We start from the raw sequence: 22459 nt of genomic DNA, 5'->3' as shown, positions 1-22459 counted from the left end.
AAACAGGTTGCCCATGCTTGAAAACCCTCCAGTGTTGCTGAATTGTAATAATTTTGAAAAGAATGAGAATGAGCCCCCACAGCAATGTGAAAGACACGTTGCCAGTTATTTCAAATGGTTGATGGTAGTTCACAAGTGTGTCACAACCAGTAATTAGGTTTAGGGAGTAATTCATTTTTCATATATGGTCAGGTAGGTTAAAAAAAAACACGTAATAAATGAAATCATAATTTAAAAACAGAATTTTTTAAAATTCTCTTTGCCTAATATGAAAATGTGTTTGATGATCTAAAATGTCTTGATGCATGCTCAATCATCCAGGTAAGTAAATCTCCAAAAATCTCCAAAAGTTGATTTGGAGATGATCTAAAACATGTCAGAATGTCAATATGCAAACAAACAAAAACAACAAGTAACCAGGAAGGGAGCATATACTTTTTCACTATACTTTACACCACCTCACACACAGAGAGAGATGCAAGCATTTAACACACCGTATTTCACATCAACTGTAAACTTTATTTGAAATATCTAGCGAATAATAAGTCAAACATAAACAGATAGTTTATTTCCACGGCCATTTTAACTGAGCCAACGGATTTTATTTGTGCAGCAAATGAAAAAAAAAACGCACATTAAAAATTTGGTGCGATCACTGTGACGCTCTTGTTGTGGAGGTAGAACGTTTTCGCTTTCGTTTATCAGCAAAAGTCACTTTTTAAAGTAGCCAGCAAAGGTAAGTGGAAGCTTCATATTTACGAGCAATAAATGTGATTCGGTAAGCACAATGTGTATATTTAATGTGTAAATTAAATATAACACATAAAAAAAATGATATTTGCATTAAGGAAATGAAGTAAAGAGATAATAACGGTTCTCAGTACGCCATTTTGAACAATATCCTACTGAGAAAAATTTTTTTAAAATTCACCAGATAAAGAACTTTTGAATGTTTGAATAAAAAGGTATGTTTCGTGGGCCTAAGCTGTTTGTTTGGTGTGTTTTGAAGGGAAAAGACTGTCACTATGTCAGCGAACGTCTATGAAGCTGAGCCCATGAAAGTCGTAAGTTGCAGAAACCACGGCCATGAACCAGCCAACCAACACTGCATCAGACTGAAAAATAGCTTTAAAAGGAGCGTTGGCATTAAACATGATCAATACATTTTCACAGTGACTTGCTACAATAAAAGACGTACAATAGTTAAGAAAAACAGCATTTCGACACATTGATTTTCTTTTATATTTACAAATACTTTTCTCCCTTACAGTTTTATAGTAAACTACTAAGAGTAACAGTCAGTAACATCCAACATATATTGAAACAACTGTATTTAGTCTATCTAGAGTTTTAAGGTGACAATTTTGAAATTATGATAAAAGTAGTTAATCTCACATTATTTATGTATACTATATATATGAAAAATGCACACTAAAACATCTATGTTTACAATGTTAGGAAGATCTAAGCTTGTTTAAATAAATTAAAAATTAAAATTAAATTAAATTAAAAAGTGTTTTATTATGTTTCTATCACAGGATGATGAAGAAGTTCTATTTGTCCTCTCATTGAAGTGGACAAATCTAAAAGAACCACAAAAAGTGAAGAGGCTAGAGACTCGTCTACATAGAATGCTTCAGACTTGGTTCAATAAATGCAAACATATGGTGGACTGTGCAGTGGAAAGGACCTTAAAAGATGGCCGTGTTGTGGTAAAGGCTAAACCAGCTCCAGGTGCAGTATAGTCTTGAATAACTTTAATATCTTTCTTAACTTATTCAATAAACAATTACTGAATTATAACTTATTCAGTAAAAGTATATTTTGACTTAATTCAGTATATTTATATTGGTTTTAGAAAAGAGTTCATTTTTTGTCTTTTAAGCCCTGGCTGATCTTCAGAAACTGAATAACCAAACACTAACTGGGAGGGATGGACAATCAGTCACCATAATATCCATCAGTCTCACACTGCCATCTCCAGAGCTCGATACACAAGTACCAGAGGATGCTTCAATTAACCTTTCTGCATCTCTGCAAGAGTTACAAACGGTATGTACGATGTGATAAAGCATCAACAAATGGAATAGAAATGTTATATGCCATTCCATTAAATGTACTGTACTGTATTGTGATGTACTGTATTTTTAACAGGAACAGGTTCAAAAAAGTGAACAAAGTAATGCCCCTAAAGAAGAGGTGCACTCTTGTTCCGTCCCAGTATACAGTATGTATATAAACGATATACTGTATGTTTTTTCAACAGGAGCACATTCAGCCAGGGAAGGAGAGTAACACAGGTTCTACAACTGAAGAAGATAGTGGTACTTCCCCAATGTACTTACAAACTGTATGTACTGTGTCATTAATTACAAACATAAAAATGAAAAAGAAGATCTTCAACAAACAAACATAATGATCTTTTTTTTTTAAAGATTATTTTACCTTTTTTTTAATCTTCAGGAGCAAGTTCAGGTGGGGAAACAGAGTAGCAGAGATCCTGCAGGTGAAGAAATGTACACTTGTTCTGTCCCAGTGGGTCATTTCTGGTACGTGAGCCACATGTACGAAGAGGAAATGAAACTTATAGAGAAAGAGAATGGAGTTAAAATCATGGCAGATGTGAAGGTGAGATTTGAAGAAGACCAAAAACATGGGAGACCAGACCGTGCTCTCGAGGAGTTTGCAAACCTTGTCCAGAAAAGCTTAGTTGAATCCAGTCGCTCAGTTATTCCTCTCAAGTTCATAGATTCAGATCAGTGGGGCGATGCACTGAAAACCATCCAGAAAAAGAAAAACAAGCTTTTGGTTACTCTGACCTCTGAAACAATGACTGTGCGTGGACCAGGACAAAGTCAAGATGTTATCAGTAAGTGCTTATATGCAGATACACATTGGAAAAGAAACACAGATGCTTCTCATCAAGAGTATGAAAGAGAGACTCAAGAATCACTGAAGATTGACATGACCACCAAAGATGATTTCCCGCATGCAGGACTGATCATTGAGAAGACATTTTGGAAGTCGATGACTAACTCTTATAACAAGGAAATAGAAAAGATCAAAGCTAAGTTTAACGTAGCATTCAATGATTCAGACATTGATCAAGGCAAAGTTAATGTCACAGCTCTCTACAAGAAAGAAGGAAATGCCTCAATGGAGAGCCACGCCCTCAGAGCACTTCTCTGTCTACACCAGAGGTTTGTTTCATCCCAATTCCATGGTGCCACTGGGATCAGTGGCACAATCATGCAGATAAAGAGCAGAAAAGAAACATGAACAGAATGAAAGAGAGACTCAAGACACATCACTGAATATTGACATGACCACCAAAGACCATCTCTCAAATCAAGGATTGATCATGGAAGTTGATGACTACCTCTTATAACAAAGAAATAGAAAATATCAAAGTTAAGTTTAATGTGGAATTAAAAAAATCAGACATTGATCAAGGCAAAGTCAATGTCAAAGCTTTCTACAAAAAAGATGAAGGAAATGCCTCCATGGAGAGCCACGCTGTCAGAGAGCTTCTTTATTTATATCAGAAAACTGCCACATCTCCCATGAACAGTTCAATACTGCTAGTGAAATGAGTTTGTCATGGACATGACAGTAATCTCAGTTTAGTGCTAATATTTTGTGTTATTTGCATGCTTACAATGGGGTTGTTATATTTCACAATGTTACCATGTATCTTTGTTTCGTGCCTTGTGAAGCCTTATAAAAAGTTGGAGATCAGCGAAACAATTTTGCCTTAAACAAAAAGTAAACAAGCTTTGCATGTTGGTGTTTGTGTGAAATGGCTTTACTTTTATTTTGTGTCTCTTCCTACTTTGTAACACAGCTATTCATACTGCATAAATGTTCAATTTAGGATTACTGTAATGGAAATGTGAAATACTGTATATTAAAGGATCTTTCCCACTGCATGTTGAATCTACATGAAAAGATTTCATTTATTTGTAACTGCAAAGAATGGAGGAGCATTTTTAGGACGGAACCACAATATATCACTTTTTTTAAGTGGTGGCAGAAATGCTTTTTTATAAAAGTACAAACACAACACCAGAAAATCTCTGTAGCAAGTGAAACATGAGTAGAATTGGTAACATATTATCAGAAAATGTTTTTGATTTACACTAAAGAAAATGTCAAACAGAAAATTTCCGTGGATTGTAAATGATACATTTTACCTGTTGCATGAGTTATAGCCTGCAGTAAATTATTTTATTTACAGCATCATGCTGTATAGCTGGTATATCCTATATCAACTAAATGAAACAAGTCAGTGCTGTACATGTGTCAGAATCATATGAGACAGTAGATATTTATCAGAAGTGAGCTTACACAAACTGCAAACCATGAGATATCAAGCCAGAAAAAACTTGTCCTATAAAAGACATCTTCTGCCCTTTTTCTGGAAATGAAGGGAGGTTTAGTATCCACAGTCATTTTAACTGAGCAAACGGACCTTTAGTCAACAACAGAGGACACTCTGTCCCAAATAAATGACAGAGGCGAACTTGCGTGTTGGGGCGTGACTGTGGCGCTGCAAGCTTTCACTTTCGTTTATAAGGAAAAAACAGTTTAAAGTAGCGAGGCAGGGGTAAGTCTAATACGCAGTAAAGTCATATTTTCAAGATACATTTCTGTTTAGATGATACATAAAACGTGTGATATAACGTTGTGGTTGTTACAGGTTTGGTTAAAATGTAAGACATTAGAAAACTGGAAAGTGAAGTGCAACCAGGAGTGTAGCTCTGCAGGTTAGGTGGAGAACGACGTTAGCTAATTTATGAGAATAGTTTTATATAAAATCACCAAATACAGAATTGTTGGTTGTCTGAGTGCAACACACTGTGTCATGTCGTCTGTGTTTGATGTGTTTTGAAGGAAGACGATCAAAATCTTGAACATGGCCAGTGCAGAGCCCATGGAGGTTGACAGACCTGATGACATGAGCCAAGTATGTAAACTAACACCGAATCAGAATAAAATAATATAGTTTCAGGAACTTTGGTGTTAATGCAGTCATTAAATATCCACAGTGCTTATTTTCAGTAGGAGCCTTACATATTTTAAAGTGCACTTTTGAGGCCACGGTTTGCTTTTATACTTAAAAAGATTTTTTATTTTGGTGAGTTTGTGTGCTTATACTTAATGTCCTCCATTTTTTCCGTATTCTTGTAAAACGTAAAGTGAAACTACTGAGATTACAAGGTCAGCATAATATTAGTTTATTGGCGGTGTCCAAAAGTTGGTTCTGTTCATCTGGACGTAGCGTTTTGTGGGAGAAACGTTTTGTCACTCATCCAAGTGACTTCTTCAGTCTCAGCTGACTGCAGGTTTCCCCAATCTTATAAACAGTACATTTGCATAATGACTGAAACCAGCTCACTGAAGGAACAATGGGCTGGGAGGTCAGTTCCTTAATCTTAATTATACAAATTCTCATGATCATTGATCAACAACCACTGACCAAAACTCACTGATCAAAGACCACTGATCAATGGCCATGAGAATTAGCATAAGATGAAATATAAACCATCAGCATTGTATTGTAAGAGTTGTGAGATTGAGGAACTTAACAATGTGTAAAGCTGTTCAGCGTTACTTTGATCATCAGTAAGAACATTGTAAAGTTCTAAGGCTGCAAGGCGACATCAGTGTGACAAATGTGAAAATATGACACGTAGCTAAGCTCACACTATTCATTATAATACTAAAGAAAATAATTCTAAAAAGATATATCTCAACAATGCTAAACTATACTTATTTAAATTAATGATTTTCAGCATAATATCACAGGCTTACATGTTTTTAGTGTTTTATTATTATTTCTTTTATCACAGGTTGAACATGGAGCTCTCATTGTTCTCTCACTGAAGTGGATAAAGTCTGATGATGAACCACAAAAAACAAAGAAGCCTGAGACTAGTCTACAGAAAATGCTTCAGTCCTGGTTCAACAAATGTATACCTAATGTGGACTGTTCAGTGAAAAGGATCCTAAAAGATGGGCGTGTTGTGATAAACATTAAACCAGCTCCAGGTGTAAACTCCTACATAATCATCTGATTACTCTCTTATCTTTATAACTTCTCCAAAAAAAGCATTTATTTCTATTTCATTCTGCATATTTATATTGGTTTCAAAAAAGAATCCATTTTGTCTCTGTCTTTTAAGTCCTGACTAAACTTCAGAAACTGAATAAACAAACACTAACTGGGAAGGATGGAGATTTAGTCACCATAACATCCATCAATCTGACACTGCCATCTCCAGAGCTTGATGCACAAATACCAGAGGATGCTTCAATGAACCCTTCTGCATCTGTGCCAGATCCACAAACTGTATGTAACATGTAGTAAATTATTAAAAACCAATATAAATGAATTCTGTTAAAATTAATGATGTACTGTATTTGTAGGATCAGGTTCAACTGGGAAAGCAAAGTAAAGCAGTTTCAGCAGGTGGAGAACAGACAGGTGCTTCAGAGGATGCTTTGACAAACCATCGTACATTTGTGCCGGCTCCACAAACTGTATGCACTGTGTAGTAAATCATTAAAAATACACACACGTTGTTGTTGTTGCTGTTGTTGCTCATTTGTTTATTTGTTTATACCAGGACCAAGTTCAGGAGGGGAAACAGAGTAGCACAGTTTCTGCAGGTGAAGAGATTTGCACTTGTTCCATCCCAGTGGGTCATTTCTGGTATGTGAACCACATGTACGAAGAGGAAATGCAACATATAGAAAAGAAGAATGGGGTTAAAATCATGGCAGATGTGAAGGTGAGATTTGAAGTAGACCAAAAACATGGGAGACCAGACCGTGCTCTCGAGGAGTTTGCAAACCTTGTCCAGAAAAGCTTAGTTGAATCCAGTGGCTCAGTTATTCCTTTCAAGTTCATAGAGTCAGAACAGTGGGGCGATGCACTGAAAACAATCCAGGAAAAAGAAAACAAGCTTTTGGTTACTCTGACCTCTGAAACAATGACTGTGCGTGGGCCAACACAAAGTCAAGAGGCCATGAAAAAGTTCTTAAATGCAGATACAGAGCAGAAAAGAAACACAGATGCTTCTCATGAAGAGTATAAAAGAGAGACTCAAGATACATCACTGAAGATTGACGTGACCACCAAAGACCATCTGATGCATATGGGACTAACGATGGAGGAGAGCTACTGGAAGGTGATGATTACCTCTTGCAGTGAGAAGATAGCAAAGATCAAAGCTAAGTTTAATGTGGAACTGAAAGAATCAGACATTGGTCAAGGCAAAGTCAATGTCAAAGCCTTATACAAGAAAGATGAAGGAAATGCCTCCATGGAGAGCCACGCTGTCAGAGAGCTTTTTCATTTATATCAGAAAACTGCCACATCTCCCATGAATGTCTCCCAGTCCAGTGCTGCTACTGGAATATGGGGTTGGTTGTGGCTATAGCAATCTCAGTCTAGTGTTAAACTCTTGTGTTATTTGCATGCTTACAGTGGAATTTGTATATATTTCATAATGCTACCATGTAGCTTTGTATTGTGTCTTCTGAAACCTTTGTTCAACCCAATCTCTAAATTCCACCATGTTTGCTGAAACATGGCAACAAGAAATAAAAAGGTTTTTTTTGCATGTTGGCGTTTGTGTGTAATAACTTTCCTTTTATCTTGTGCCTCTTCCTACATTTTAAGGCAACCTCCTATACTCAGCGTTGGGAAGGTTACTTTTAAAATGTTTTCCACTACAGATTACAGAATACACGCCCCAAAATGTATTTTGTAACGTATTTTTTTGTAACGTGTGCTCTGAACCCCCAGAAGGATAACGTTACTCAATGAGAGTAAAGTATTCTGAATACTTTGGATTACTTAATATATTATCATGCTTTTTACAACTACATGAATGTACTATTGCTGTGTGATTTATTACTATTATTGAAGGCTACTCGCCATACCAATACCAACTAGATTTTTAAATCTTAATATGAAATGAGTAACAGTAGGGTGGACATTAGATAAGGCTGCACTTTTTGCAGCGGCCGCGTATATAAAACTGTAAGGGACCTCTGGCTACGTCGGGTTCCGCTCGTAGCCGAAAACTAGCTTTACTTTGTTGACTGGATCAACTTTGCTAGCGAGAGACAGAGAGAGGCGTTGAAAGGCTGCTCCAACGGAACTTACTGTTTCGGAGGAAAACACGAACACAGTGTACAGTCGAGTTTTAATAGCTTACTTACAACCACGAGGCTATTCTTTAGGGTTATGCCTGTAACACTCTGCCTATTGCCTTCATATTAAATAATTTTTTGAGCAATAATTTTTAAAAATATTTCTTCACGTCATTATGCAAGTAGAGATGACATGGGCCGCGAGCTTGAGACCTAGACATTGTTTTGTGTGGGTTTAAACCGGCCTGGAATTACCAAAAATAGACAGGGGACAGCCTAACAGAGGTGGGCAGTAACGCGTTACTGTAATCTGATTACTTTTTTCAAGTAACTTGACCAACACTGCAGCCTAACATATGAAACAAAGTAACTGTATTCTAAATACCACCTGTTTAAACGGTAACTGTAACGGAATACAGTTACTCATATTTTGTATTTTAAGCACGTAACGTCAGTACACATATTCCATTACTCCCCAACACTGCACCTATACTGCATATAAGATTTTCTGTAGGTATACTGTGTATTAAAGGATCATTCCCACTGTATACTGCATCTAAAAATACATACGATTAAATTAATTATAATAAATGAGGACAGAGGGGCATTTTTAAGGCTAAGAAAAAAGTTCATCACAGCATTTTTAAAAATGTTATAAAAATACAAACAGAACACCAAAACCTTTTACAGTGAGTGGAAAATGAGTAGAATTTGTGAAATATCAGCAGAAAATGTACTTGAGGTACTTTAAAGTTAAAACCAAAATTTTCAGTGGATTCTGGCATTCTGGTATACATTTGACCTTTTATTTGAGTTATAGGCTATTATTAATACTTTCCCCTCAGGTATCATAGTTCTGAAGGGAGTCAAAGATGAAATAAAAATCAATGCAGTGTTCGTCAGAATCATATAAGACAGAAGATATTTAACAAAAACGATCTTACACAAACTCTTAAAAATATCTGAAACATAAAGCAGACAACATACATGTAACATAAAGAACATTTTCTGTAGTTTTCTAGCAATGAAGAAGGATTTAGTTTCCACAGTCAGCTAAGCGAACAGACCTCTTGCCAACACTGCTGGAAATGACAGAGGTGCACTTGCGTGTTTGGAGTGTGACGCAGATCCTTATTGCGGAGCTGCAAGCTTTCGCTTTCGTTTATAAGGAAGTACCAGTGTTTAAAGTAGCGAGGCAGGAGTAAGTCATATACGAGGTAAAGTAATATTTTCCAGGTATATTTCTGTTCAGATACACACATTTGTACAGGTTTGGCTAAAATGTAAGACATAAGGAAACTGGAAAGTGGAGTGTATCCGAGAGTGTAGCTCTGCAGGATAGTCGGAGAGCAACGTTAGCTAATTTATGGAAACGTTTTTTTTATATATAAAATCAGCAAATAAAGAATTGCTGGTTGTTTGAGTAAAAAACACACTGTTGTTATGTCGTCTGTTTGTGTTGTGTTTTGAAGGAAGACGATCAAAATCGGAAACATGGACTCGGACACGGACATGGTGGAACCCATGGAGACTGACGACCAGAGCGTACGTAAACTAGCACCGAATCAGAATACAATAATATTGTTACAGGAAATGTGGTGTTAATGCAGTCATTAAGGAGGAGCGGCGTTCAAATGTCACTTTTGACACCACACTTTGTTTGATTTATTTTTAAAAGTCTTTCTTCATTATTATAGATGCAGCATTCTGCTTTGAGTGACAACCAGCAACATTCATCACCTACAGATACAACTGCTGCAGTAAGTGTTTTGCCGAGTTTGTGTGCTTATGCTTCATCTGTTCTATAAAACATAACCAGTTCCAGCTTTTATCCATATTCTTGTAAAAAGTAAGTAAAAGTGAAAGCACACAAGCTCAGCTAACCTCAGCTGATCAGGTTCATGAGTGAAGAAACTTCATAAGGTTGCAAATTTGTTACAGGAGCTTTGGTGTTAAAGGGTCATTAAATAATCAACTTTAGTGAATATCCACCTTCATTAGCACCAATAAACTTCTTTTTTAAGTTGACACAACACTTTTTTTATACTTAAAAAGCCGTCCTCCCATTATTATAGGTGCAGCATTCTTCTTTGAGTGTCAACCAGCAACACCTAACACCAATTGATACACCTGGTGCAGTAAGTGTTTTTGTGAGTTTCTGTGTGTTACGTACGTTTTCGAGAATTAAGCACACAAGATCAACATAATAATCTCAGCTGATCCACTCTGGAGGTTCATCAGTGAAAAAAACTTTGTAAGATTGCAAAATTTTGGGGGTTAATTCAGTCATTAAATAGCCATAGTTATTATCTTCATTGGGAGCAGTATGCTTGTTTTTGTTTTGTTTTGTTTTACTTTCAACACAAGAGTTTGTTTTTATACTTAAAAAGACTTTTTATCATTATTAAAGGTGCAGCCTTCTGCTATGGGCAAAAATGAGCAACATCTAAAACCTACCGATACACCTGCTGCAGTAAGTGTTTTGATCAGTTTGTGTGTGTATGATTAAGTTCTCAGTAACACAAAACAAGCTCCAGCTCCAAACAAGATTATGTGAAAGTGAAAGTATTGATTACACAAGATCAATATGATAATCTCAGCTGATCAACAGTGGAGGTTCAGGAGATACATGATCAATGCTGTGTAAAGCTGTTCAGTGTGACTGTGATCGCCAGTGAGAAGATTTGTAAAGTTGTTCAAGCTGAAAATGTGAAAATATGACATGTGGCTAACCTCACACTATTTATCTGCATTGTAAAAGTGAAAAAATAATTCTAAAGATATAAATTTAAACAATGATTAAAATGGCTTTTAGATATTTTTATTTTCATTGAATATCATAGGATTACACAGATTTACACTGCTTTATCAATTGTTTATTTCATTTCTTTTTATCACAGGTTGAAGATGGAGCTCTCATTGTTCTCTCACTGAAGTGGACAAAGTCTGATGATGAACCACAAAAAACAAAGAAGCCTGAGACTAGTCTACAGAAAATGCTTCAGTCCTGGTTCAACAAATGTAAACCTAATGTGGACTGTTCAGTGAAAAGGATCCTAAAAGATGGGCGTGCAGTGATAAACATTAAACCAGCTCCAGGTGCAGTCAAGTCCTACATAATCATTTGATTAATAATCATCTGATTAATCTACTGTCTTTATAACTTCTCCAAAATACATAGTGTTATACACACACACACACACACACACACACACACACACACACACACACACACACACACACTGACTTCTTCCTGTATATTTATATTGGTTAAAAAAAATTCTTTATGTTTTTTCTTTTAAGCTATCACTGAGCTTCTGAAACTGAGTAAAGAAACACTAACTGAGAAGGGAGCTGGAAAGGGAAAAAAAACAACGGTCACCATAACATCCATCAATCTGACACTGCCATCTCCAGAGCTCGATACACAACTACTTACTGAAGATGATTCTTCAGTAAGTCTACCAGAGCCACAAACTGTATGTAAAATGTAGTAAATCATTAAAAAACAAATATTAATGCATGCTATTGAATTTAATAATGTATTGTATTTTAACAGGAGCAAGATCAACAGGGGGAGCAGAGTGAAACAGGTTCTACAGCTGGAGACCAGATGGGTGCTTCTTTCATGCCAAAGACAAAAAATGTATGTACTGGGTCATAAATTAAAAGTTTATCAAAATATTAATGAGATATACTGTATAGTGTATGTATATAAGTGCATTATACAGTATACAGTATGTATATAAACGATATACTGTATGTTTTTTCAACAGGAGCACATTCAGCCAGGGAAGGAGAGTAACACAGGTTCTACAACTGAAGAAGATAGTGGTACTTCCCCAATGTACTTACAAACTGTATGTACTGTGTCATTAATTACAAACATAAAAATGAAAAAGAAGATCTTCAACAAACAAACATAATGATCTTTTTTTTTTAAAGATTATTTTACCTTTTTTTTAATCTTCAGGAGCAAGTTCAGGTGGGGAAACAGAGTAGCAGAGATCCTGCAGGTGAAGAAATGTACACTTGTTCTGTCCCAGTGGGTCTTTTCTGGTACGTGAGCCACATGTACGAAGAGGAAATGAAACTTATAGAGAAAGAGAATGGAGTTAAAATCATGGCAGATGTGAAGGTGAGATTTGAAGAAGACCAAAACCATGGGAGACCAGACCGTGCTCTCAAGGAGTTTGTAAACCTCGTCCAGAAAAGCTTAGTTGAATCCAGTGGCTCAGTTATTCCTCTCAAGTTCATAGATTCAGATCAGTGGGGCGATGCACTGAAAACCATCCAGAAAAAGAAAAACAAGCTTTTGGTTACTCTGACCTCTGAAACAATGACTGTGCGTGGACCAGGACAAAGTCAAGATGTTATCAGTAAGTGCTTATATGCAGATACACATTGGAAAAGAAACACAGATGCTTCTCATCAAGAGTATGAAAGAGAGACTCAAGAATCACTGAAGATTGACGCGACCATCAAAGATGATTTCCCGCATGCAGGACTGATCATTGAGAAGACATTTTGGAAGTTGATGACTAACTCTTATAACAAGGAAATAGAAAAGATCAAAGCTAAGTTTAACGTAGCATTCAAAGATTCAGACATTGGTCAAGGCAAAGTTAATGTCAAAGCTTTCTACAAGAAAGAAGGAAATGCCTCAATGGAGAGCCACGCCCTCAGAGCACTTCTCTGTCTACACCAGAGGTTTGTTTCATCCCAATTCCATGGTGCCACTGGGTTCAGTGGCACAATCATTTCTCAATCAGAGGGGGCCTCCAATGAGCCTGTGTTGAGTGGCCAATCAGCAAACAGGAAGCACAACATTGACCCACCAACTGACAGTGGGAAAAGAGCAGGTGACCAAAGTGATGAAAGGTGTCCTATATGTTTGGATAAATTCAAAAACAAGAGACTGCTCAACTGTAAACATGAATTTTGTAAAGACTGTCTGAAACAAGCGGAGAAGGCGAATGGGCCCATCTGTCCTATATGCAGAGTTGTCTTTGGTAAGATAGTCGGAGACCAACCAGATGGAAGAATGTCACACCAGATACTCACATTTTCCCTCCCTGGATACTCAGACTGTGGCACCATAAAGATCAGCTATGAGATTCCAAGTGGAACACAGACGGTAAATGACCATTTTATTTGAATGCTTATGTCCCTGTTTAAAAAAACAAAACATGATTGTGTTTTCATTTGAAGTTTTATAAAAAGAAAAAAAATGATAAAAATTATTTACTTTCCATTCTGCTTTTAAGGCAAAACATCCCAATCCTGGACAGCACTATTATGGTATTAGTAGAACAGCATATCTTCCAAACAACAAAGAGGGCAATGAAGTGCTGCGACTGCTGAAAAAAGCGTTTGACCAGAGGCTCATTTTTACTATTGGGACATCCAGAACAACTGGAATGGACGGCCAGGTGACCTGGAATGACATTCACCACAAAACATCCACGTCAGGAGGAGCAGAAAGGTAGAGTAGCCAGGTTTCTTACTTGTGTTGCGGTAAATGTTTTCTTTTACTGTTTTCTCTAATAAAATACTACATGTTAACCTTGGATATGTTCTGTTTCCACAGCTTTGGGTATCCTGACCCTGAGTACCTGAGCAGAGTCAAAGAAGAGTTAAAGGCCAAAGGCATTGAGTGACGTTCTTAATACAAAGTGCAGCTGGATTAAAAATGTTTAAAGATGACTCTTTAAACAGACACTGAAATTCAAATACTCTGTTTTGCTCTTTTCTCTGTTAATGTTTTATCTGATCAGTAAAGTTTAGAATTGACTTCTTTCATTAGCTATATATATTATCTTCAAATACTAAGTGATGATTTTTTTTTCTGTTGATTGTCAAAGTTTTCATCATGTAACAATATAAAATGTAGATTTGCATAAACACAGATTTATATAATCTCAGGTCTACAGTGCTGATGGTCTGACTTTCTGTTTGCCTAATAAATGATTAAATCCTCCACACTGAATTCCTCCTTTTATCAGGACCGGTTGTGAACAAAACACAGAACACTGTGGCTTGTTTTCTGTACAATTTTTAAAATTTTATTTATAACAATATCTGTTATTTAGTTTGTAAAGTACTCCAGCAAAAATTAAACATTATTCTCTTTTCAGAAGAAAGTCTGCGCCTCCATGCATTGTGTACTATAAAAGCTATGTGTCATTTTTCATTTTAAAAAACCAAGGACTAATCAAAACAAAAGTCTGGAAATGCACATATGATTTAGCAAAAATGTCCTTTCGGTAAAATGATTGTACTTCTCTCTCAATTAAAGACAAAACATACACGACGGCATAAAATAACACTGGCTTGACAGGTAAGCAAAATAAAAACTTGTTATTGTAGTTACACTGAAGACTTGTGTTACTTTTCACATGCATTAAGATATGGCTGACACATTTCTGACAGAAGCAGCATTTTGGGACAGAGGCTGAGCGTAAGGACGTGTCAGAGCAACCAGAATGGTAGCATTAGCAGCAGCAGGGCACAGAGAAGAGATGGGGAAGGGCTGAAGAAAGAAAACAGAGAAACGCTAAGGATCAAATGAAAATAATGCACTTAAGACAGAGTCATTACACAACTGTGAACATACAGACTTTGATCCTCTGAAGGCAAATTTACTCACAAAGCCAGATGGATGCTACCTGGTCTTTACAGAACAAAAACCAGGGCTGGAGAAGCAGAACACACATAGAAAAGAAATCTTTCCTTCCTTACATTTGACCATAATTGCAGCCTCTACAGGAAGACCAGAAAACAGACGCTAAATAGTGCAAACATGACACTATCTATAAGTCTTCTATCAAAAAAGCCCCCGCCATTGTTAGCCAGCTGTTTTCTGGGCATGTACACACAGCCAGCTACCCACCCATTAAAGTATCACCCCATCTATTGCTTTACATCCATAATCTCCATCCATCACTCTGCCTGGAATGTTTAACCCATAACCACCTTCCACGTTCTTCATATAACTGCACAATCACGCACCAACAAGCCTCTTTATCCTTTCTCCACAGCAACACATCAGCTCCAGCTGTTACACAAAGTGATAAAAACAAACATTTTCTTTACATCTTAAGGTATAAAGCCTACAGTATACACTATACCGTAAAATGTGATATTCTGTGCAAGGAAGACCACACAATCATTTTATGAACATTGTTCTCTGAGAAAGAAAGAAAAATACGTGGAAATACTGTAGTTGCCATCTGGTATTGACATTTTACATGTGCTATACACAAACGGTGCTATCACAAATCTGTCTCACACATTCTTGCCAAGAAGCTCGACAAGATGACAAATGTACCGATTTCAAAAACTTTGAGTTTTTGCCTTTTCCCGCTCAAAGTCGACACAAACAACAGACAGTTGGCACTGGTGAAATGGAACAATGTTTTTGTCTTTTCTATACAATTCATACAAAAATAAAAAATTAAAATTGCTCCAATGATAGCATTTCTTTTTTTTTTCTTATGATTTCCATGTTTCCATTTCATTTTGCACAGAGGTAGTGGCTATTTAGGTAAAGGGTAAGGGACGAAGTGGAAATTAAAAATCTCTCATAGAAAATGTTATTTGTTTTTGACCAGAGGAATCTCAAAAGAACAAAATATAATACTGCAATCACATACAAAAGTAGTCCTTCATTTTTGTACATTTTATACAGTGTTCACATGGTTTATCAATTTTCTCTCACACTTTTTATTGATTTTTTTTTTGTTCAATTTTTCTTTAAAAGGCAAGAATGGGGGGGTGTTTGGAATAGCGTGATCCGGCACCAAGGTCTATGCCAGTGGGTCCACAAGGGGCTCCTCATCTCCACGGGATAGCAACTCCTTCTTCTCATCTGTGCTGGCCAGAGAGTTGCGGCTGTTGTGAGCTCCCATATACAGAGTGGCATAAACTGGGTTGGTGAAGTTAGTGGGCTGGAAGGAAGAAAAATGATCCATCACATCATGTTTAAAACACTGAAGTTTAGCATCACGAATATACAGTGCTGTGCAAAAGTCTTCAGTCATTCCAATTTTTTTTTATATTTTGCAAGATAAATGTGGAATAGATGCTGGATTTATTGTGCAAACATACATGGAAATGCAGTATAACCAGCTTTATTCTTCAACATACCAAGAACTCTCTTAGGCAAGCTTCTTCTTCTTGTAGGACATTCAAAGCTCGCTTCCATACACACTGATGACAATTTGAATCAAAAAACTGAAAATTTGGATTAATCGCTTCACCTGCATCTCTCAGGTCCTGTGTCAGGTCTTTGCTGAACCTTTCTTGTTTCTTAATTACATGACCTGCTGTTCATCAAGTGTTTTTAAGGACACACTGCACATCATGATGAGAGATGCCAATTTTTTGGGCTAATAGCTTTTTTGGGAATCGCCTTGTTGGTGCAACAATACTATTTTAAGCTTGTCTGTGCTGTCTGATGATGATGTTTGCGACAGTCTGCAAATAACAAAGTGGCTAAAGATAAAACTGGTTCTTTGCTAAGTTGCTTGTTATGTGTAAACAGAAAACTGCTTCATCACTTGAGTTACGCACCTTTTTTAAACCCTTCAATGATTAATAGGTTGGCGTTAAGTGGCTTAACAAACAAGAAAGCATCCCTCTGAAAATAGTCAGGTACAAGGACTGGACTGAAAATACTAACTATTAAACTATTACTCAGGACATTTTTTTTTAAATAAAAACTGCATTATAATAGTCTGGCAACTTGCAAGAACACTATAAAGAAATGAAGAGTGACTGAAGTTTTGCACACGTCTATATTTTTCTCTACCTTGTCTGGGTCCAGAGTGAAGTCTGCATCTAGCAGCTCCCCAGCATCGTCATCAGGCTCGCCCTCATAGATCTTGTAAGCAGGGTTTCCAATCTCAACATTCATTGCCCCATTGGTCATCCTTTGGTGCTGGAAGCCCTTGGCCCTATACAAAATGACAAGGAGAGCAGTCATAATTTCATCTTTTGTTCAAGAGTAGAGCTGCCTGAAGAGTGCAAGCAGGGACACAGCCACATTACGACGGGAGGGGAGAGGCATTGCATGACTCTCACCACCATCCAGGCTAAGCCACAGCACAAGGACCAACACAAACCCAGCATTCATGTACAGGAGGTAATGTCAGATCCAGACATACTGGACCTGGATATCTTCCCAGACCCCCAATAAATCCACAATCATTCCTCTAAAATACAAATGAAGTATCCATGGCTAAGTAAATGCTGGATTTTGGGAAGTTGCATTTTCCAGTCAGAGCTTGGAACAATGCTACTGGACTCTCCATGTCTCGCTACAAGAGACACTACCACAGCTCAAACCACAACACAGTACATTATGGCACAATATGATGGACAACAATATGAAAGACCTACAGCACTGGCTAACACACAGACAGATCTATTCATTTAATCTTTTCAATAGATCTGCCCTGGAGCCCTGCTTTGAAAGAGAATAACTACACAGGACGGACACTGTAGGAGCGGGATGACCTACAGCCTCAATGACCATCAGAAAAAAATGGCACAACACTAAGGACCAAACACAGCACAGGAACTCATGGTTAAGGGAGAGGCAGGGAAAGAGAGAGCCTCAGAATGAAGAACTGAAAGAGGGCATGGAGAGAAAAGTGTAACCCTGGCAGCCGTTACCGCAAGCGTCTGGAGCCGGTTTTTCCGGGCCGGCTAGACCTGAGGAGCAGAAGAGATGTCATTACAGAGGAGGAGGGTAAAAGTGCAGATCGAAGAACGGAAAGGAGGAAGAAAAGGGGGAAGAAAAAAGGAAACAAAAAAACAAAAAGAAGAGGTCAAAGTAAATCAAAGTTTTGAATGTCGTGTTACTCACCCTCTCATCCTTCTCCTGTACCAGAACAACGCTCCTGCAGCCAGGAGGATCAGCAGCAACAGCATCAGCACTGCAATCAGTATGGAGACTGTGCCTGCACACAAAGAATTAAAAACAAACAGCCTCATCAAACAAAACTCAAGAAACCTCTGTTATCAACGTCACAGTGGAAGAGCTGACTCACGTCCGCCTGAACCTGAAGCATCACTACTGGCCACAGACTCACAGCGATGCCCTTCCCAGCCAGGTGAACATCTACACACGAACACAGACACCAATACAAGATGACACAATAAAAAATATGTAATCTATGCAGTATTATAATGACAGAGATATATGCAAACAGAAATATTCATGCACACTATGAAACAATGCAAAGGATTTAACCAAGACTGATAGACAACAAATATGAATGAATGCACTCCTCACATGCACTTTGGAAGGCGAGTATTGGAGTCTATAGAGCACTGGCCATTTGCACAGTACTCGTTCGTATCGCACGTGTAACAGCTGGGCTGGACTCGGCCATCTGTGCAGCTATGGAAAAAAAAGAAATTGAGCAAAATGTGACAGCTTCACGCATTTATGTTTCTTTTCCGTTAATCTGAGGCAAATTATAAGTGCTCTTACCGACAGGTGAAGTTCACCACCGATGTCAAAGTATTGCTGCGGACGCACTCGCCATCCCGACAGTAGTGACACCTGTCAATCTCACATGTGCTACCGGTGTACTGGGGCTGGCAGCGGCACAGTTTGGTGCCGCTTTCGCTCTCCAGACACGTTCCTGCGTTCAGACAATGGGCTTCGCAGGTTCCTGCACACACGGGCGCACACAAATAACGTAGGTGCATTAATTCCTGGCCACATCATAAAGGCTCATTTCAACTGTTCTTTTTCTTTATTTCAGTTTTAACAGTTTGAAACTTGTCGCGTCACACAGACAACGCAAACACTCACTGTACTGGCACTGGTCGCCAAGGAAGCCAGAGGGGCAGTTACAAGTTGGCTGGTTTCCAGCGCTGACCGTACAATTGCCTTTATTCCGGCAGTAATTCTTACAAGTGTGCAGGTTACAATTTGGTCCTGTAAAGCCTGTCAGGCAACGACAGGTAGGAGAGCCTGTGGGAGGACAGATACATGAAGAGAAATGAAGGGAAGGATGGGTGGAGAATGGAGAAAAGTGTGCAATATTTTACTGGGCCAACAGAACCATGAAGGTAGCCTATAAAGCAATATTTTAACCCAGCTGTTAACTGCAATATCGGGCATTATAAATATAGCAAAGTAAGCTACGTTTTCATATCTAACCTGTAGGGGAAGGTGTGCATGTGCCTCCATTCTTGCAGTAGTCCCTGCATTGGTCAATCTCGCATCGATCTCCTCCATAATTAGGCTGGCAGCGGCACTTGGGCTGCTTGTGGGCATTTAGGAAACAGCTGCCGCCGTTCATACACTGGATTAAGCAGGGACCGCTAGGAGGAGCTGTAGGCGACAAAATCTTTCAGTAGCATGCATATACATACATATACAAGGCAGTGCCTGCGTACATTCTGTGTATGCGAGTGTGTACTTTCTGTCTGTGGACTCACAGATAGGAGACAGCGTGGGAGTAGGAAGCTCTACACATGTGCCGTTGTCCAGCGTACGTCCGTTGGGACAAGTGCACACAGGTCCGCTGGGGCTTAGCAGGCACAGCCACTCGCATTTCTTCCTGTCGCAGGGATTAGTCACTGATAGAAAGAGAGCGTGAGAACAAGAATTAAAAATGGGGGCGACAGCTGCTTCAGTGCACTAACTGATTAAACACTGCTGCTGCTGTTTGAACTTTTGCTCTTTTCTTTTTTCCTCACACTCACTTTCAGGTTGTTTGTAACGGTGATACAGGGCGATATCTGTGGCGTGATTTATTCCGGTTGTCAGGTTCTCGATGGGGCCTTTGCCAAATTTGTTCACCCGGAAGACGTAATTGTTGATGTAGGTGACGCCATAGATGTAGTCCTCAAACACATCGATGCTGAAGGGCTGATGGAGCTCTGAGTGGAAACAAAGGTGTAATTGGAACGGATTCCTGACTAATAAAGACGGATCGATCAGAAGTGATTACAAGAGGAGCTGTAGAATGCAAATAGATGCCACGCAACTGTTTTTAATGCTGTTTACAGCCACGATGGCGTCACTGCCGTTCAGCTTCACGCTGCAAATCACTGAGAGTTTAGCGTCAGCCCAGTACAGACGCTCGTTAAAGTAGTCCACCGCCAGGCCTATGCACACACAGTAAATTAGAGAAAGTTTAAAAGAGGAAATACTCAAACTTGATACTAACTGCAGGCAAGATGAAAAGAAAGTGTTGCTTTTGTATAGCTGTGTGGTTTACCGGTTGGCCATTGAATGTTTTCTTCAACCAGAGTCTCTCTCATGGTTCCATCCATAGCAGCTGTTTCAATCTTGGGGTGGTTGCCCCAGTCGGCCCAGTACATTTTCCTAATGAATGAAAAGTAATTTCTCTGATGTCAACACAATTAAAACACAGTGTGCATTCCTCAAACTCCTTTCTCCGATATGACTGCATATTACGCCTCCCACAAACCACTTACCCTCTCTGGGGGTCAACTACAATTGCATGAGGCTCATCAATCATGCCTGAGATCAGGGTTTTGCGGTGGCGTCCTCCACTTATCTGGGCCACCTCGATCACATCTCTACCAGAGTCAGTCCAGTACAAGTTCCCTGCCACCCAGTCCACAGCGATGCCCCGGGGCATTTTCAGATCAGGAATCTGAAAACAAACAAGAAATTGAGACTGCAACAAGAATCTATAAAACTGGACAAATATTCTTTCTTTGTTTATGGTAGATCAGATTTCTGTAAACACGCAGCAAGAACACACAAGAAACACAAAGTTACCTCAAGGCTGGTGATCCTGGAGTCACTCTGGCGTCGGTCGCGGTTGTTGTTGCTGTTGGGGGACGAGGAGGAAGAAGGCAAATCGTAGGAAGAAATGCGTCCCGTGTGCCAGTTGGTCCAGTAAATGCGATTCGTCTTCACGTGCAGGTCCATGGCATCAATGCGCACGTTGGCATCACCCTGGAAGATCTGCTCATAGTGCCAGTTTGGCATGGAAGGGTCCAGGCTGCGGATTTCATTGTCATCAGCGATGTAGAGGACTTGTCTCTGAGCTGGTGATGAAGAGCAAAGTGAGTTCTGGTATAGGAAGGCATTGAAATAAACACAAAGAATGTACAGTGTGTATATAGAAGCTACTTTCTGCTTCTCCCTTGCCACAAGGGGTCGCCACGGCGAGTAACTCTGCATATTTGATGTGGCAGTTTTACATTTCCTGATGCAACCCCAAATGGGATTTGTGTCTCTGGCTGGAATCGAACCAGCAACCTTGCTTGTCAATCAAAACAACAAACGAACCCAAAACATTGCTGGATTAGGTTAGAAGTACTTACTATCAGCTTTGCATGTGTCATTGATTCTGCTGAAGTACTTGTGGCAGCTGCACTTGTAGGAACCCTTAGTGTTGTTGCAGATGTGGGAACACACTCCGAACTCCTTGCACTCGTTCTTATCTGTGAAACACCCCAAAAACCACATGACACACAACGCAAACACAAAACGCCTTAGAGTTGTAAAAAGACACATGAAAAATGAAGCCAGGGTACCTTGACATCTGTTACGTCCACTGGATGTGAAGCCAGGTTTACAGGAGCAGAAAGAGTCGGTGCCGTTGACCACGCAGTGAGCTTCATCTCCATCTCCACACACCGTCCTATTACTGTGACAGTCATTCAGTACTGTGTCTGCGGGAAAGGAAACGGGCAGCAGGCGGTCAGAGGGTGAACACCGCCAATGTGACAAATTCACTGTGGCCCAACATACCTTTCTTACTGCAGTTGACTTCATCAGAGCCATAGTCCTCACAGTCGTTGAAGTAGTTGCAGCGCAGAACTGAGCTGATGCAACGGCCGTTCGAGCACCCGAACTCGTCCTTTTGGCACGCTGGTTTGGAGGTACTCCCTTTTGGAAGAGAACAAGGGTCACAGAGAAGTTATTTTTAACATGTTACATGTGAAAAATTAACCATAACAAAAGTCTTACATCCAATTGCAAAACAATACGCAGCTTTTATCTGACGTTACAGTAAGTTACTAAAACCCTGCCCTCCTTATCAATCCAATAATAAATACTCATTTTCAAAAAAGCACACTTACAGCAGTTGAGTTCGTCACTGTTGTCCCCACAGTTGTTCACACCATCGCACCGTTTTGATACAGGTAGACAGACACGGTCGTTATGGCACCGGAACTGTCTTGTGGGTGGACACTGGAATTTAACTGAAGGACCAAAGGAGAAAAAGCATTAAGGAACAGGAAAACCTCTATAAGAGCAGGCTATCAAATGGTCTTCTGTAATTCTAGC

General features: G+C 38.9%; 3 protein-coding genes across 4 annotated transcripts in view; 2 read left to right on the top strand and 1 right to left on the bottom strand.

Moving 5' to 3' along the window:
* Nucleotides 1-464: 464 nt before the first annotated feature.
* dtex3lb.1 (deltex E3 ubiquitin ligase 3L b, tandem duplicate 1) lies at nucleotides 465-3924 on the top strand. Its single transcript, XM_085273825.1, has 6 exons — nucleotides 465-736; nucleotides 1010-1064; nucleotides 1539-1734; nucleotides 1886-2052; nucleotides 2267-2350; nucleotides 2464-3924. The coding sequence occupies exons 2-6, from the start codon at nucleotides 1026-1028 to the stop codon at nucleotides 3277-3279; spliced, it is 1302 nt and encodes a 433-aa protein (XP_085129951.1). The 5' UTR covers nucleotides 465-736; nucleotides 1010-1025; the 3' UTR covers nucleotides 3280-3924.
* Nucleotides 3925-4514: 590 nt separating this feature from the next.
* On the top strand, nucleotides 4515-14143 carry LOC146574283 (uncharacterized). Its single transcript, XM_085275470.1, has 19 exons — nucleotides 4515-4606; nucleotides 4894-4966; nucleotides 5853-6051; nucleotides 6186-6352; nucleotides 6430-6543; nucleotides 6630-7444; nucleotides 7706-7715; nucleotides 9355-9380; nucleotides 9636-9708; nucleotides 9861-9923; nucleotides 10239-10301; nucleotides 10574-10636; nucleotides 11064-11262; nucleotides 11467-11642; nucleotides 11723-11809; nucleotides 11940-12023; nucleotides 12137-13300; nucleotides 13431-13648; nucleotides 13754-14143. Exons 2-19 carry the CDS (start codon nucleotides 4916-4918, stop codon nucleotides 13821-13823), a joined length of 3642 nt encoding a protein of 1213 aa, XP_085131596.1. The 5' UTR covers nucleotides 4515-4606; nucleotides 4894-4915; the 3' UTR covers nucleotides 13824-14143.
* A 59-nt stretch (nucleotides 14144-14202) lies between these two features.
* Nucleotides 14203-22459, bottom strand: part of lrp1aa (low density lipoprotein receptor-related protein 1Aa) — a 100634-nt gene continuing 92377 nt past the window's right edge. The window contains exons 72-90 of one of the 2 annotated variants that reach the window (XM_085273822.1): nucleotides 22252-22374; nucleotides 21920-22057; nucleotides 21703-21840; nucleotides 21490-21609; nucleotides 20939-21210; nucleotides 20629-20810; nucleotides 20409-20515; nucleotides 20176-20295; nucleotides 19891-20067; nucleotides 19624-19764; nucleotides 19343-19516; nucleotides 18992-19153; nucleotides 18665-18848; nucleotides 18464-18571; nucleotides 18219-18289; nucleotides 18035-18128; nucleotides 17842-17880; nucleotides 16976-17120; nucleotides 14203-16112 (exon numbers count right to left, since the gene is read on the bottom strand). In XM_085273822.1, the coding sequence (XP_085129948.1) occupies nucleotides 15972-16112; nucleotides 16976-17120; nucleotides 17842-17880; nucleotides 18035-18128; nucleotides 18219-18289; nucleotides 18464-18571; nucleotides 18665-18848; nucleotides 18992-19153; nucleotides 19343-19516; nucleotides 19624-19764; nucleotides 19891-20067; nucleotides 20176-20295; nucleotides 20409-20515; nucleotides 20629-20810; nucleotides 20939-21210; nucleotides 21490-21609; nucleotides 21703-21840; nucleotides 21920-22057; nucleotides 22252-22374 (2636 nt within the window). In that variant the 3' untranslated portion in view covers nucleotides 14203-15971. The remainder of the gene's footprint in view (nucleotides 16113-16975; nucleotides 17121-17841; nucleotides 17881-18034; nucleotides 18129-18218; nucleotides 18290-18463; nucleotides 18572-18664; nucleotides 18849-18991; nucleotides 19154-19342; nucleotides 19517-19623; nucleotides 19765-19890; nucleotides 20068-20175; nucleotides 20296-20408; nucleotides 20516-20628; nucleotides 20811-20938; nucleotides 21211-21489; nucleotides 21610-21702; nucleotides 21841-21919; nucleotides 22058-22251; nucleotides 22375-22459) is intronic. The other variant, XM_085273823.1, reaches the window with a different exon arrangement.

This window comes from Mchenga conophoros, linkage group LG5 (assembly GCF_057382185.1).
Source record: "Mchenga conophoros isolate Kocher_MC1m ecotype Shallow Benthic linkage group LG5, M_conophoros_male_GT1.1, whole genome shotgun sequence".
Lineage (NCBI taxonomy): Eukaryota > Metazoa > Chordata > Actinopteri > Cichliformes > Cichlidae > Mchenga > Mchenga conophoros.
Note: the sequence above shows the minus strand (reverse complement) of the source record. Positions and strands in the feature narration are given on the sequence as shown.

Bases quoted from the DNA above. Each gene is read 5' to 3' on its own strand.
- dtex3lb.1 (XM_085273825.1), top strand. From the start codon at position 1,026: ATGTCAGCGAACGTCTATGAAGCTGAGCCCATGAAAGTC. The intron at 1,065-1,538 runs GTAAGTTGCAGA...TTTCTATCACAG, and splicing joins AAGCTGAGCCCATGAAAGTC to GATGATGAAGAAGTTCTATT. The intron at 2,053-2,266 runs GTATGTACGATG...TTTTTTCAACAG, and splicing joins CTCTGCAAGAGTTACAAACG to GAGCACATTCAGCCAGGGAA.
- LOC146574283 (XM_085275470.1), top strand. From the start codon at position 4,916: ATGGCCAGTGCAGAGCCCATGGAGGTTGACAGACCTGATGACATGAGC. The intron at 9,924-10,238 runs GTAAGTGTTTTG...CCATTATTATAG, and splicing joins CTACAGATACAACTGCTGCA to GTGCAGCATTCTTCTTTGAG. The intron at 11,643-11,722 runs GTATGTAAAATG...GTATTTTAACAG, and splicing joins GTCTACCAGAGCCACAAACT to GAGCAAGATCAACAGGGGGA.